Source organism: Colossoma macropomum, unplaced genomic scaffold, assembly GCF_904425465.1.
Source record: "Colossoma macropomum unplaced genomic scaffold, Colossoma_macropomum, whole genome shotgun sequence".
In the NCBI taxonomy this organism is placed as follows: Eukaryota; Metazoa; Chordata; class Actinopteri; order Characiformes; family Serrasalmidae; genus Colossoma; species Colossoma macropomum.
The window spans coordinates 1,749,165-1,765,482 of NW_023494791.1; the positions used below are offsets into that span (position 1 = coordinate 1,749,165).

Below are 16,318 nucleotides of genomic sequence, written 5' to 3' on the forward strand. Positions count from 1 at the left end.
ACATTATTTTAATAGTAATTTATCACTTCTCATATTGTCATTGTGATATCTGACAGCTTTATTGAACATTGCATTTTATGTCACTTTCGTGCAGCCCTAATTCCATTAATGTAGTAATCCTTTAGATTAGGTTACAATTACGTTTTTACCAGGAAATCAGTAATCTGTCATGGGATACATTTTTAAAGTAACCCTCTTAACCGTGTACCCGAGTGTAACCCAGAAAGTGATCGTTGTGAAGCTCATCTGTAGGTAATGGTTCCTGTATCCACTGAGGCTCTGGGCTCTGTCTCATATGCAGGGAGTGTTGACCTCTTTCTTTCCTTTTGCTCTGTATGTGTAGGTGGTGGTTCGTGAGCTGATGATGCAGTATACCAGGCAGTTTGAGGACAGTATGGTGGCTGGTTTGATCAGAAACTGGACCAGCTCTGCCTCCGACAGCCTCCGGACCAGGTCCAAACAGTCTAATCTTAATTTACTATCATGTTCAGTTTAACCGTCTTCAATGTGGTTGCTGTCTTAAACCTCATATGTCTGAAGGATAACTTCACTGGAGAAGGAGAAACATTCTTACGTTACATGTACGCCCATGTAACAAGTGCTTTTGACCATTTCTGTTGGTCAATTTGTCATAAAATTGTTCACCCAGTGTTAATGGCACCTGGCACTATCAAGTGTAAAAAAATATATATATGAATAATAAAATACTACTTCTAAAGTCTAGATATGTCAGATGCTCTCATAGGCTAAAACATTATAACCAGTTGTATTATATCACAGCTTCCACTCTTCTGGGAAGCTTTCCACAAGATTTTGGACTGTGTCTGTGGGTATTTGTGCCCATTCAGTCAAAACATCATTTTTGAGGTCAGACACTGATGTTGGAGGAGAGGGCCTGGCTCACAATCTCCATTCCAGTTCATCCCAAAGGTGTTCAGTGGGGTTGATGTCAGGGCTCTGTGAGGGCCACTGGAGTCCACATGAAACTGGTTAAAACTTGTCTTTATGTAGCTACTTTGTGCACAGGGACTCAGTCATGCTGGAACAGCAAAGGCTTTTCCCCAAACTGCTGACACAAAGCTGGAAGCAGATAACTGTTTAAAATGTCTTTGTGCTGTAGCTTTAACATCACCCTTCACTGGAACTGAGGGGCCCAAACCCTGAAAAACAGCCCAGCCTATCATCCCTCCTCCACCAAACTTTACTTTTGGCACTGTGCATTCCGGTAGGTAGTGTTCTCCTGGCATCCACCAAACCCAGATTCATCATCAGACTGATAGATAAGAAAAGCTGATTCATCACTCCAGAGAATACATTTCCACTGCTCCACAGTCCAGTGGTGGCGCTTTTCACCACTCCAGCCGACATCTGGCATTACGTATAGTGATCTTAGCTTAGTGCAGCTGCTTGGCCATTAAACCATTTCATAAGGGTCCTGGCACACAGTTATTGTGCTGATGTTCCTGTTTGGAGACAGTTTGGAGGTCTGTAGTGAGTGTTGCAACAAAAGATTGCTACGTGCGTCAGAACTCATGCGCCACTCTGTGAGTTTGAGTGGTTTAGCACTTTGTGGCTGAGCTGTTGTTGCTCCTAGATGCTTCCATTTTACAGTAATAGCACTTACAGTTGGCCAGGACAGGGTTTAAGGTCAAATTTCTGCAAAAGTTAACAGGAATGTTGTCTAAATGTATTTGTTGGGACAGTTGTAGACCTGCTCTACCCCATCATACAGACCACACATACAGACTAGGGGAAATTTCTTACCTAAAGCCACAGAAATCCGGTACTAAAGCAGGTAATATAGGAATAACTTTAAAGTTTAATATGGGATTTATGCAAAAGTCATATTGTCTTCAAATAATTGTGTACAGTTGTTCACCTGCAGTACCACAAAATGCTCATTGTTTAAAAAACTAAGAAAAATGTATTAATTACATCAATAACAATAAGTTACTGAAGCATGTGATACAAGAATTAAACCAAAGTGTGTGATTTTTCTGCCAAATTTAACAGAAATTTTATCTGAAATTAAATCTGTGGACAGTGCTAGACCTGCAAATTCTGTGTAGAACCTATGGGGCATTTCTTAACAACAGCCTACCAATTTTGATTACTGAAGTCTGAAAAACAGAGATAAGGTGGAATTTCTGCAAAAAACATAATAAAAATATGGTCTGAAATTAATCAAGGAAACAGTTCTAGGCTCTCAGTACCACACTGTGCTCATTCATTTTGGAAATTATAGGACATTTCCTAACAATGGCCACCCAAGTTTGGTTACCAAAGCATGTAATATAGGTTTAAAAAATTTTAATTTAGAAATTTCTAAATTACATGAAAATCCAATAGAGCAGCGTAACTCTGCTAGCTTTGCGCTAACATACAATGCTGAAAATACCAGGAGGGTTAGCAGAAATTAGCATTTTCATAGTGTTTATAAGTTTGGCTCATAGTAGTAACATGATCAAACAGTCAAAATGGAATATCTTTATTATCATAACCCAGATAGCGAGCATATACTGGTCTGCTGGCTTGTTAAGATCAGCACCCTGCTGGTCCACCCAGATTACTGTTCTACATACAAGGCCTAGCTAGTTTTTAATCTATATAAATTACCGCTTTTTATTTTGAAAAATAATTAAGACATAGGGCCTCATTTACCAGTCTCTTCCTAAATTTGTTCTTAAATGTGTTTTTGAGAAAGGTCCTAAGAAAAAGTCTTACGAATTACAAAAAGATAACAAAAGAAAGAAATGAAGGAAAAAAATAAATACATTGGACTTTGAGTGAAAATGAGTGATGAAAAGTGGCATTTTGTCTAATACTCTGCTTAACCACCAGTTGGCCACCCGGAAAACACTGAGCAAAAAGAACTAGATGGTTCATTCTACAGAAATGTCTATTTCTGTGTCCCTAGCGTTTACAGATATATTACACTTAAAAAACATGTTAGGGTTACAATTTATTTATATTTCAAAATAAAACAATAAGTTTTTTTAACAATTCCACCTTCTTGAGTCTCAATTTAGCAATATTGGTTTTTACATCAATCATATAGAATTCCAAGCACCACAGAAGAGCTCATCCCCACAGTCATGTGTGAAGGCTGAGGCCATATTTTGAAGAAAAAAACATGTTTTTCTGCAATTTTAACTGCAATAATCTATACACAACTATGAAATATATAAATTAAATAACAAAGAAAAACAAACACCAAATAAATATTATAAAATATTTAATGAAAGTTGTTGTCCCCAGGAGTCGTGTCACTGGTGTTACTGCGTAACAAAAAATCTCTTATTTTGAAATAAAAGTCACACTGATGACATCACTCGACTTCCTTTTACCTGTTTTCTGAGGATCTATGAAGAAAAGCACATGGTGAGTCCACTGTGTCTTTCAGTTATCAGAGATTTTCTCATTTAGCTCATGATTTCATATGAAGCTTTTAGCTGAAGTCACTGGTGTGACCCACTTTTTTCTGAGGTATTTGTGAAAAAATAGAATACAAATGGATTAAATTCCATATTTTAGTGGACATTCCATGATTGACAACATGTGGTTTGATGCTCTGTAGCAGCCATTTTGTAAAATGCATTGTTCATTAAAAATGTCTCTGGTGTTCCTTTATTATGTGCAACACCAATGAGGATCAGTAACACCAGTGACTCCTATGGAGAGATAGCAAAGTGGACGCTTCTGTAGAATGACCCAGAATTAGAATGAGTTTTATTGGCCAAGTGTATTTCCACACGACAATGAATTTGTCTCCGGGTTACAGTGCTTATAAACGGTGCAGTTGCCATGACACTTGCATATAACAATATGATAAAAGACATGATTTGCAACCAACATGCTGCTTATATAACTACAACAAGCCAGTGGGCTGCCAGCTTTGCCGTCAGTGGGCCAACAGCGGCCTGCTATCCTCTCAATTCAGCCTGGAAATAAAGTCCTCTGACTAAAGTGTTTCTCTCACGCAGGTTTAGGATTCTGTCGACAGATTGATTACAAACATCCATTTCTATCCTGGTAGGATGTTACCAGAATTCAGCATATGGGATGGTCATGCTTTGCCGGACCTTTTGTCCAAAAGTCACTCAGAGTGTTTTGAGGTGCAGGAGTAACATGGATTCTTTTATTTCAAGCTTCACAATGGCCCTCCTTGAGTACGTGCTTAGCTCCGCCGCTGGTTAGCGGAGGAAAAATGGTCTTCTTAACAGCTTGTTTATGTGAACGTGTATGTTCTGCCTTGCAGTTTCCTGGGTTTCTCAGTGGATAAGGTCGGAGACCTGAGCTTCCTGTTGAAAGCCTTGAGCTACAGGGAGAGGGTCTTGCAGCGCAGCCTAGCTGCACGACTTCACGCTAAGGTCAGTGTCACTCTGGGCCTCTTTCAGATGGGTTGGAAAAAAAACTGTTTCCTGTACATGTTTTCAACTGTTATTTATTTCGTGGTGGCGGTGGGGTGGTTTAGGGTGGAGGCAGAGTGTTGTTCAATGGGCTGTCTGTATGTACCCACTATTTCCTAAGAGGCGTTCTTTCATTAGAATACAATAGTAGTTTAAATAGAATCTAATAATCCTATTATAAACCTAATTCCAATCAAGTTGGACAGTGTGTGAAGAACTGATAAAAACAGAAAGCAGTGATTTGTAAAGTCTGTTTGACCTGCGTTAAATTGAAAACAGTACAAAAACACAATATTTGATACTTTATGAACTTTATTGTTTTTTTGTAAATATCACCTTTCCATTAACAGCACTTATACAAGTCTTTAGCTGCACAACCATATGTGGCTTTGGTTGTTGTGTTTCACACCAAATGTGCCACATGTTTTCAGAGGGAGACAGACAGGTCAGTCTAGCACCTGCACTCTCTGATTACACAGCCATGTTTTTATAACGCATGCAGAATGCTTCCCCACATATGACGACAGATGCTGGATTTTGAACTTTACACTGGAAACAATCTGGATGGTCCTCTTCTTCTTTGGCCCAGAGAACACAATGTACATAATTTCCATGAACAATCTGAAAGGCTGACTTGTCAGACCACAATACGTGTTTCCACTGAGCATCAGTTCATTTCAGATGAGCTTGAGCCCAGAGAAGTCGGCGGTGTATTATACAGTCTTAACATGCGTTTTTGGATGCGATGACAGATGGTGTTTATTCACAATGGGTTGTCAAAATGTTCCAAAGCCCATGTGTTGATCTCCATTACAGAAACATAAGGGTTTTTAATGCAGTGCTGTCTAAGGGGTCAAAGGTCAGTTGTGGTGTTCAGTCTTGCCCTTTACACATACAATTCTCAAGATTTCCTGAATCTTTTAATGGTTATCATGCACTGAGGAGGGTAAAATACCTAAAATCCTTGCAATCAAAAGGACTTGGCCTTTCCTGGATATTTTGCCTTATATCTAAGCATGATTGCATCTTTATTTTTGATGTTTTTTGAAAATTTAACAATTTTCCTAGTCCTAAATTGTCTTAAAATAGTCTTAAATTGTCCCTGTCCCAACTTTTTGGGAGGTTTTTCAGGCATCAATTTTATAATGAGCAAATCTTTACATTTATGGTTTGAAAACAATGAAGTTGATCAGATAAAACATTAAATATCTTGTCTTTATATTGTTTTTTGTTGAAATACAAGCAGATTTACAAATCGCTCCTTTCTGTTTTCATTTACATTTTTATTTTTTATATATTATTATTATTTTCTTGCAAAAAAGTAATTGCCCCTTAAAATTAAGAACTTGTTTTATGACATTTAGCAGCTGATGTCTCTTAAAATTTGATGTCCCAACTTTACTGTCCCAACTTTTTTGGAACTGGAGTTGTATAACTCTAATTATGTTACCCTGAGCAGATAAACAAGAACAAAGAAGAGTTCTTCAGTGCCTGGAATTCGTGCCTGCATCATGTGACCAGCCTCGCCCTCGCACACATCCACAAAGGTGAGGGTTCCATCACAGCACGCATTGTATTATTTTAACTATTTCTGTTGTGGGTCTCTTTTTTTAAAGAAAATTGATGGATGATTGCATGTTCAGTTAATGTACATATATCCCAATTTAAACAGAAAAGTAGAGGAAAATGTCGAAAATATCAAATTGGGCATCATTCTTTATATATCAGCAGCTTAGAGGCACATGTGTATACCGTACGGTGCTGTGATCACTGTTCGCCCCCTCCTGATTTTCTCTGTTATTGCAAAAGTTTTCTAACTTGCGAATCACCTGTGTGAAAAAGTAATCACCCCGTTAAAATTAAGAACTTGTTTTGTGAGTTTTAGCAGCTGACATTTCCTATAAATTGACATCAGCCTTTCACAACGTTGTGGAGAAATTTATGTCCGCTCTGCTTTGCTGAGCCGCTCTCATTCAGATAGGCCCTGACACAGCATCTCTGTTGGGTTCAACTTCAAGTCAGGACTTGGACGAGGCCACTCCAAAACATTACTTTTGGATTTGCTCTTACTTTTTGAATCATTGTCTTGCTGCACACCAGATAATGTTTAGCTCGTAACAGAACAGAATTCATGGTTCTTTCAATAATAGCAAGTTCTGAGGCTGTAAAACATCCCCACACCTTCGCACTACCACCACTATGTTTCAATGTTGGTATGATGTTCCTGCTGTGAAATGCAGCTCTTGCTTCACAGCAGATATTAAGGAACCTAAGCTGTCCTTCTGACTGCTCAGCCCATAGATTATTGTGCTGAATGGCTTAGCAATTGTTCAGGTGCCTTTTTGCAAATGTCTCTTTGGGTTGCCAGTTTTAGCTGCTCTTTTCTTAATGCCGCTTTGCCCAGTTTTTACTGTGGAGTCATTACCACTGACCTTAGCTGAGGCTAGAGAGGCCTACAGTTCTTTGGATGTTCTCCTGGAACATTAGGTGACGTGCTGCTGAGAAATAGTGGACATTTGGCAGGCTGGGCACTCCTGCATTTCTGGAAAGATTCACCCATTTTCTTAGGGTTCTTAGTTTGTAGATAGTGGCTCTCCCTTTTTTTTTAGTGAAGTCCTAAAACTTGAGAAATGCTTTTGTCTTTTACATTTTAGCAGCTTTTTTTCTTGCCTCTTTTGTAGTTTTCTTTTAACCATGGCCTGGTGTGCTTACAGGGTTGGGTAGCTGTTGGATAAGTGTAATTTGGTACTGTTCAAATAGGCAGTAATCGGATTATAGGTACATACAACAATGCCAGTTAGTATCAGGACTGCATTCAAACCACATACATGCAAATATTCACCTTTCGCCGAAATGTTCTGTTTTGAATGCTGAATATGTCACATGATTCATGTAGATTTGAAGAGTTCATCATTTTGGGAGGGGCTCAGGGCCACTGCCAGAAGAGAAATCAATTCCACAAGCAGCAGCTCACGTCGTGTCATTTGGCCAATCCGTAGAATTTTTTATTCCAGAACAGAGTTTAGAAACTAGAAATAAGCTTTTATTTTCACTTTTTGCCTCTTATTCTACAGTTAAACTGTGTGTAAATCAATATTTTGCTAACATGCTGAAGTGAGCTAACATTAAAGAAGACGAATAATGTCAAACAGAGGAATAAATGTCTTGTGCGAATTAAAATTTGTGTCATTTTTGCCTGTATTTCATTGTTTAGTAGTTTCTGGTGGGTTCAAATATGTTAAAATGGGTGATCATCATTATTTGTAACTAAAATATTCAGCTTCGACTTAACTTTTATGTGAAATGAATACCTTTTAAACCTCATAGGACACGTCGATTTCTGCGGCTGAAAGCTGAGCAAATGTCCACCAATTACAAACAGCACTCGCCGAAGCCTAAGCGCAAACGCACCAGTATGAAGCCTTATGAGTCAGTACAGACCTTTTAGTGGATAAAACATTGTGAAAATGATAGTCAGTTAGAGGTTTTTTAGAGCGGCCTCTGCTGTAATTATGTTTTGAGGGATCTCAAATGAAGATTTATACCAGACTGACCTTTTGACCTATAAAGCACAGGTGGTAGATTACTATAAAGTCACCTATAATCTACCATTTAGCTTAATAAAACAGGGCAGTTTTGCTTATGATAAGTAAAAGTCATTTTGCTGTATTTCTCTTGTTTTTATGGCTTTATGAAAAGACACACAATCCAAAAGTGACAAAAAGTAATCAGACTACATTACTTCATTACAGTAATCCTTCTGCTTGGCAACAGATTACATTTTTAAACCTGTCACCAGGTGATGGTAAACTTCTATATGAGTGATGTTTACATTCCACAGGACTGGCTGCATTCGAGCCTGACTGTGTTCAGTCGCTGTCAGGTTTATTTGGTTGATTAGTTACTTCAGCAGTTGTTACTTTTTCCACATTTAGGGGGCAGATACTTTTTCACGATATAACTTTGCTGTTTAAGTGACATTTAACAAATGTTTTATTTTTGTTTGAAAGGTTCTCTTTGTCTAATACTACATGCTTAAAAAGATGGTTCTTCAAGGGTACTTTAGTAAAGAAACGGTTCTATATAGAACCATGAAGATTCAAAGAACCTTTTGCATGATTTAATGGTTCTATGCATGGTGAAATCGTTCAGATTGATGGAGAATGTGCTTTAGAAGGTTCTATATAGAACCTTTTTGAAAAGGGTTCTATATAGTAGCAAAAAGAAGAACCCTTTTGGTGGTGTGTAGAACGCTTTTCAGGAAGGTTGCATATAGAAACATCCACATCAACACATTTTCCATCAATCTTTTATGATGCAAAGAACCCTTAAACCATGCAAAGTGTTCACTGAGTGTTCATGGTTCTATATAGAAGCATATTCTTTACTCAAGAACCCTTGAAGAACCATCTTTTTTAAGAGTGTAGATTTAGTTTAGATTAACTGTGACAGATAAGCAATGACAGAGAAAATCAGGCGGCAGTTCACAGTGCTGTATTTCTGTATATGTGCCTTGCAGTGTGTTTTAAACCAAAGAGCTATACAAGGCTGATTACCCCCCCTCACACACACACACACACACACACACCACCACCGATACTAAATTTCCATTCTCTCATCCTCCTCCCACACACAGACAGAAACGCACACACAACAACATGCACTTCTTACAGATGCGACTGATAACAGAGAGGGACATTTATTCTTATGCCACACCACAGCTTCAGTCTGCACTCTTTGTTATGCAAATCAAACAAAACTAGCTTTAAATGCTGACCAACATTAAAGAAAAGCAAAAAGATCATTATGCTGCAGTTGTTGAATAGCTGCACATCCCATGCAGTGATGTTGCCTAATGATTTACTTACATGACGCTGCTGTTGGGACCTTGTATCTCCATTTTTCAGTTTTTCAGTTTTTGACATAATTTGAAGATGCATGTTGCTCTTTACATTGCGTGTCATGATGAATGGACCAAAAGAAACGGCCCAAAATTACTTGAAAAAAAGTCTGGTTCCATTGACTTACATTAAAAGTAAAGTAGTTTTTTTCCTCCTCCTGTAAAGTTACCATTTTGGAGATACAAGGTTTTCTTCCAACAACAGCGATAAACAATTAATATAATTAAACTTCTTACGGAATTCATCCCTTGTGATTTACTTAAAGGGGAATTACACCGATTTTGCAAAATTTCAGCATAATTAAATCATCAAGATGAACAAAGTCAGTGTGAAGTTGTTCATTGTAGGGAATTCTTTACAGTGGTGGTGATAGGAACCAGGGGTCTCAATGTCTACAACACAAATATAGACATTTTATTTACTATCCAGAACCACCAGTGAACCTACACGAGTCTTCTGAGTTTATATGGAATGTTGATGATGGAAAATAGTGGAAAATCATAAAATAAATCCTGCATAATTCATTTTTATTAAACAGGCTGTGTTTGTTACTGTGCCTTTAAGACTGACATATGTAAGTGACTTCTATTCTGATTGGCTGACCAGTTTTGTGCTTCCTTCAGAAAGCACTCAGAGCTGAAACACTGCTTGTAACTTCAGTGTGAGTGGGCGGGGCTAAACTTCTATAGACTGAATAGGTTTGAATATAAATGTGTTGATTCTCGAGACATCACAGCATCAGTTCAATTCAAAATGGGCTGATTTTGCAGGATAGTTTCCATTTTCTGACTGTATGGTACGTTTTGAAACTTTAAAATGTGTACACATTACTTCAGACTCCTTTATTTAAAAATAAATACTGAGGGGAATTCAGTTTTCTGTGATATGGGCTCTTTAACAAAATGCTTTTCTTTGTAGTTGTTTGTAGTAATTTGCCTTACAGCACCCAGCATGTACCCTTTCACTATGAATGGATTTCAAAAAAAGGTCAAAATCTTCCCAAAACTATCATAAAACAGTGTCTCAGTCATCAGGCAGTGAATTCATAACCATTTCATGTAGGAGCTTTCTGTGAGGGAGCTTTTAGAGGTGGACGTCTGGTTCCTATCACCACCACTGTGCAGAAATTTTGAAAAAATGAAGAAATGCTTTCTACTTCTTTCCATTCTGGTCAGTTATAACAAACACTATTACTGTTGTCTTGGTGTGTTTGACAGAAATGGCCAGTCATCATGTACAGCTGGAATACTGCGTGCTTTTCTCTTTGTTTGACTTTCTGTCTTTTGTTCACTTTGTTTAATCCCCATCAGTGACCTTGGAGCAGTTTGCGCTGGCCGTCCAAGAATGCCAGGTGAACGGCGACCGCGACTTGTTAACCAAGGTACGTGTGAAAGCAGGTTTCCACTCCGCCGTGCGCTGCGCTGCAAGCCACTCTCTTCCTCTTTTGACTCATCAGACACGGCCTGTGGAAAGTTCTCAGAAGCTGTGCGAACACTGCTTTTGTTTGCCCACAGTGAAGACGGTCGAGGTTTGCCATCGGGTCTTTGAGCAGTGGAAACAAAACAAAAAAAACAGTTGTTGCTGTTCACCGCCAGCTCTGGACATAAGTGTGTTTGTGTGCAGGTGAGGGGTAGACTGAGCTCAGTCTGTGCTCTTCTGTGCTCCTAATGTGGAGCTCCACCTTGCAGGTGGTCCTCCAGCTGGAGAAGCAGGAGCCCAGTTTCAGGATTGATTAACTGCAACTGCAAAAAACAACAACAGAAAAATATCAAAAGACCTTTAAAGGGCCCTACATGGATCCTACATTCACAGTGTAGTTACATCTTTTCCTCCTGAGGTCCACTTATGACATTTGTGGCTATATATACCAACAAATTCATTTCCCAATTTCCACCCTCTGTTTATCCCTTAGAATTAGACACGCTGCTTCTGTTACTGCGCCTTTAAGACAATGTTGGTAGGTGAGCTGTAACTCTGACTGTGCTCTGATGGAGCTTGTCTCATCACCGTTACTGCAGATTCAGCCCTGCAGGAGGATAAAAACCAAACAAAATAGACCAAAATGACCATGAAAAAGATGAAAAATATCAGAAATTTTACAAAACCAAAAAAAGTAGCTACCAAAAGGCTTGTATCCTACATTTGTCATGTATTCCATCTGTTCCTCCTGAGATCCACTTACTACATTTATGTGGCTTTATATACTGAAAAATTCATTTCTCCACCTCCTTTTTCCACCTTTTCTTCATCCCTTAGAGTTAAACCAGCTGCTTCTGTTGCTGTGCCTTTAAGACTGTTACACAGAACTGTGCAGAAGTTTTAGGCAGCTGAGAATTTAAAAAGCTATTTAATTGGGCAGTACGTGTTTATTGGCTTGGAAAAACACTAACATTAGAATACATACAAATAGCATCAATACAGTAAATAGTGATTTTGTTTCCATTTAACCATTTCCTGCCCTCTTCTCGAGGAAGCACAGTAGTGTTTGTAGTTATCATTCAACACTGCTTTATCTAATTAATATTTTATGTTAAATCAAATGATAGTAATAATAATAAACCTTTTTTATGTGGCACTCTTCAAACACTGAAAATGTAGCTCAAAGTGCTTTACAGGAAGAATAAGGAGGAAACAGAAATTTGAGGAAATAAAAGCATTGGATTGAAAAAGGGTAAGAAATAAAAATGATACAAATGAGTCCAAAAATACAAATAAAAGCTGCAGATTAAATTACGTAAAATAATGAAATAGGTGATTAAGTGAATACAACAGGCCAGGATAAATAATACAATATAAAAGTAGAGAAAAGCAAAAGTATGGTCTCATACAGCCCTGCAGGTGGATATGTACCAAGCAAAATAGACCAGAATGACCACGAAAAAGATGAAAAGAAATGTGGACACTTTAGATGCGTCTCCAGAAAACACTACAAGGAGAAGATCAGCTGATTGGTGGATCCATCTAACCTGCACATCTCCAGAGTTCAGAACATTGCAGTGTCTGAGATTTTACAAAAACTGGCTACAAAAGTGGCTAAAAAAATACATCAATTTACCCCAATAAATACATTAATTTACCTTAATAAAATCTCCTTAATCATCAAACACTTCAACTTTCTCTTGGAGGTGTTTAATGAGCAGCTAACAAGCAGCTACTTCACCTACTACAATAATGAGTGCACTTCTAATGGGATAAATGCTATTTTTTGCTTGTTTCTACCATCTGTCCATCTGTTTCTCTGCATACTTTGTTAGCCCCCTTTTACCCTGTTCTTCAGTGGTCAGGACCCCCATGGACCCTCACAGAGCAGGTACTATTTGGGTGGTGGATCATTCTCAGCACTGCAGTAACACTGACGTGGTGGTGGTGTGTTAGTGTGTGTTGTGCTGGTCTGAGTGGATCAGACACAGCAGTGCTGCTGGAGTTTTTAAGCACCTCAGTGTCACTGCTGGACTGAGAATAGTCCACCAACCAAAAATGTCCAGCCAAGAGCGTCCTGTGGGCAGCTTCCTGTGACCACTGATGAAGGACTAGAGGATGACCAACACAAACTGTGCAGCAGCAGATGAGCTATCGTCTCTGACTTTACATCTACAAGGTGGACTGACAAGGTAGGAGTGTCTAATAGAGTGGACAGTGAGTGGACACAGTGTTTAAAAACTCCAGCAGCACTGCTGTGTCTGATCCACTCAGACCAGCGCAACACACACTAACACACCACCACCACGTCAGTGTTACTGCAGTGCTGAGAATGATCCACCACCCAAATAGTACCTGCTCTGTGAGGGTCCATGGGGGTCCTGACCACTGAAGAACAGGGTAAAAGGGGGCTAACAAAGTATCAGAGAAACAGATGGACTACAGTCTGTAACTGTAGAACTACAAAGTGCACCTATATAGTAAGTGGAGCTGATAAAATGGACAATGAGCGTAGAAACAAGGAGGTGCTCAAAATGTTATGCCTGATCGGTGTATAGTGAGTTAGTATGCGGTTTGGGACAGTTTTGATCTCAAATATAAAAAGTACAGCAACAAATAAAATCAAATCAAAACGCTCAAATCTATCAGTTAATATGCTTTAAAAATGAAATTTTGAAAAGGGTTCCAAAAATAGCTTGTTTTACTGCCTGTGCTGCATCTGTCATGGCTTTATCTTATTACAAACCACCACAGCACTGCTGAATGAACTTGAACTTCCCTACCAAAAATGGCAGCAGCGCAATTGTGACATCAACAGAATACTATCAATATAAAACCCACTGTGCTTGTTTAGTTTTAACAGCTCAGCAGCTTGAACCAGCTAACACACAACCAAATTACAAATTACTAAAGTGTTAATCACAGCAGCTGCAAACTGAAATCTTGCTGCAACCACAGACTGAACCACATCTGTTAAAGTAAAGCTTACTCGCAAGCACAACTCTCAGGATCATACAGGCCTTAACAACATCTAAATTACCATTATTCACGCCAACAACAGAGCAGATAAACTAACAAATGAACTGTTTGTTTTTCCCGAACCGGAGTGAAACACCTTCTTCTCCAACAGCCTTTTACACAAATAACAATAAATAAATATGTTATGATGTCATAAATATCCCACTCACTCATCTCTGGTGCACTGATAAGCAGAAATCTGGCATTGGCTTTGAATGAAACTCAGTATTTTCAGTCTGGTTCTCTTGGTCAGCACAGTTTGGGTTCCACTGGACTAGATTAATAAAATGTACTTGCTGCATTTACAAATATCCACCTGTTCAGCCTACAAACGTTTGGTTCAGCACACTCATTCTAACTGCTTTCTGATCAGCAGCCAATCAGAGCAGAGCTCATTTACACATATCAGTCTTAAAGGCACAGTAACAAAAACAGCCTGTTTAATTCAAAGGGATAAAGAGAGGCTGGAAAATGGTCATATTGAAATGAGTTATGATTGTTTTTGGAACATAAAACCACACAAATGTTATAAATGGACTTCAGTGAAAAAAAATACATGAATACTGTAAAAAAAACAGTTTTTTCAAAGTGATAAATAGGTAAAGTTAAGAAGCTGGCTGCCCCAGCTGTACGTACGTTCAAATGTAGACTAGTTACAACACAAGTGTTTAAGCTCAAGTTTAAGCTGCACCACAATCTAGATTTAACGTTGAGCTTAGTTCTGACTAAAGATGCACAAATCCCAATAAGCAGATGTCATAAAACTCATCCCAATAAGCAGCTGTAAGTGTTGAGGAAACCAACTGAAACCAGATAAATGGCACAAAAAAGACCAAAAGCATGACTTTTGGGTTAACTATGCTAAAAACTAAATAAATTTTACTTTCTGCTCTAATTATCACCATGATTTTAACTCCAAACATGAAGCTGAGATCCACAGCTCCTGTTCAGTGAGACTCAGCAGCTGCTTAAAGGTCTAATTTGACGCTTGCTGTCTTGCTGGATGAGCAGAAACCGTCGTTTTAAAAAGCTGCCCATTCGTGTATTGCAAGAAAATATTACAGTATAAACAGACAGTGGCTACATAATGTTTACTTCTATACCGAATATAAAGCGATGAGCACAGTGTACAGCAGGATTGGGGATTGGTGGTGCAGCTGAATTTAGTGAATGGGTCGCAGTCTTAGTGAAGATTTTACACACAAATGTACACAAAACCAGGACAGCCCAGTCTGGGTCTTTGTGCCTCACTGACAATTAAAGCCTGACTGTCACCACAGCTTTCATTATTACTGTCTACTCTCAGTTATACAAGTCATCAGTTCCCCACTGCCGCTGACATCATCCACGTGAGCCTGCAGCATGTGGTCTCCAGACCTGTGGCCACAGCTGGTCCTCTCTCTCTCTGATATCAACAGCTGAGGAGCAAGTCCACAAGCCTATAAGGCCTTTTTTATAGGGCTGCCTGCTCTTCTTCTGGCTCTGCCCTCAGCTGTGGATAAGATAAGTGCTGCAGAGGGGGGCTTGATCAGGGTCCCAGGACCACCGCTGCAGTAACTTTTTTCCCCCAAGCTTTAACTTTTTGGGTTTAACCAAGATACAGTTGGGTAATTGAAACATCAGATGTATTTGTGTGCAATAAATAAAAAATGTTTTAATAAGAAGAGCTGCATGGATTCCACAGGTTTGTGTAAAAGCCTCTGATGAGCAGATCAGATCCACCTGGGATTCGTCTTAACACAAACTTCAATAGAAGAGATCAGACTAAAAACACATCCCACCTTCTTGTACAAAGGTCTCAGCAGGGTCAGCATGGTTTCACAAATTTGCTTCAGGTTGGAACAGTAACCTAGAAATAATGCAGAATTTCGAATATAAATTGTCATAACATTTCTGTGTTTTAAATTTTTAAATACTCTATTGTTTATTTACAGTTTTACATAAAAATACCAGATTTTTAATGTGGTCTCAGACTTTTGGACTGTTTATATAAGAATTGGAAAATGTATGTAGGGTATTGGGGCATCACTGCACTAATTCCCCAGGAAACTCAGGCGGGTGTGTGTGGAAACTTAATCTTTCAGGTCTTTCCAGTTCATTAGGATTAAACGGTGAGCTAGAAGTGTAAGAAAAGCTATGAGATCTTTTTTAGTCAGAGAGGGGAATAAAGGAGTGATGCCAAACGGAGCAGTAAAGACATTGAGCTCTGGTTTTTAAGCAGTAATGTTTGAAATGAGTCCAGAATTTGAAAGTTCTGACTCATCTTTAGTTGCTGTGGTATCCAAGGTGCTTGCTAGGGTGTTGCTAGGCAGTTGCTATGTTATTTTAGGTGGTTTCTAGTGAATTGCTTAGCAGTTTCTGTGGTATCCAGGGCAGTTGCTTGCTGTAGTATTTCAGGTGGTTGCTAGGGTGTTGCTAGGTGGTTGCTATGGCATCCCTGGTGGTTTCTAGGCAGTTGTTGTGGTGTTCCAGGTGGTTGCTAGGATGTTGATCGGTGGTTGCTATGATATTTTAGGTGGTTGCTAGTGTATTGCTAGTGTATTTGTAGTGTGGTGATTGAAGATGTCTTCA

At 38.9% G+C, this 16,318-nt stretch overlaps 1 protein-coding gene across 1 annotated transcript in view; it reads left to right on the top strand.

The window, feature by feature from the left end:
- Positions 1-16,318, top strand: part of acoxl (acyl-CoA oxidase-like) — a 123,052-nt gene that overhangs the window by 69,765 nt on the left and 36,969 nt on the right. Inside the window, exons 14-17 of the mRNA XM_036573630.1 lie at positions 344-453; positions 4,259-4,370; positions 5,869-5,956; positions 10,621-10,691. Of these exons, the coding sequence (XP_036429523.1) occupies positions 344-453; positions 4,259-4,370; positions 5,869-5,956; positions 10,621-10,691 (381 nt within the window). The remainder of the gene's footprint in view (positions 1-343; positions 454-4,258; positions 4,371-5,868; positions 5,957-10,620; positions 10,692-16,318) is intronic.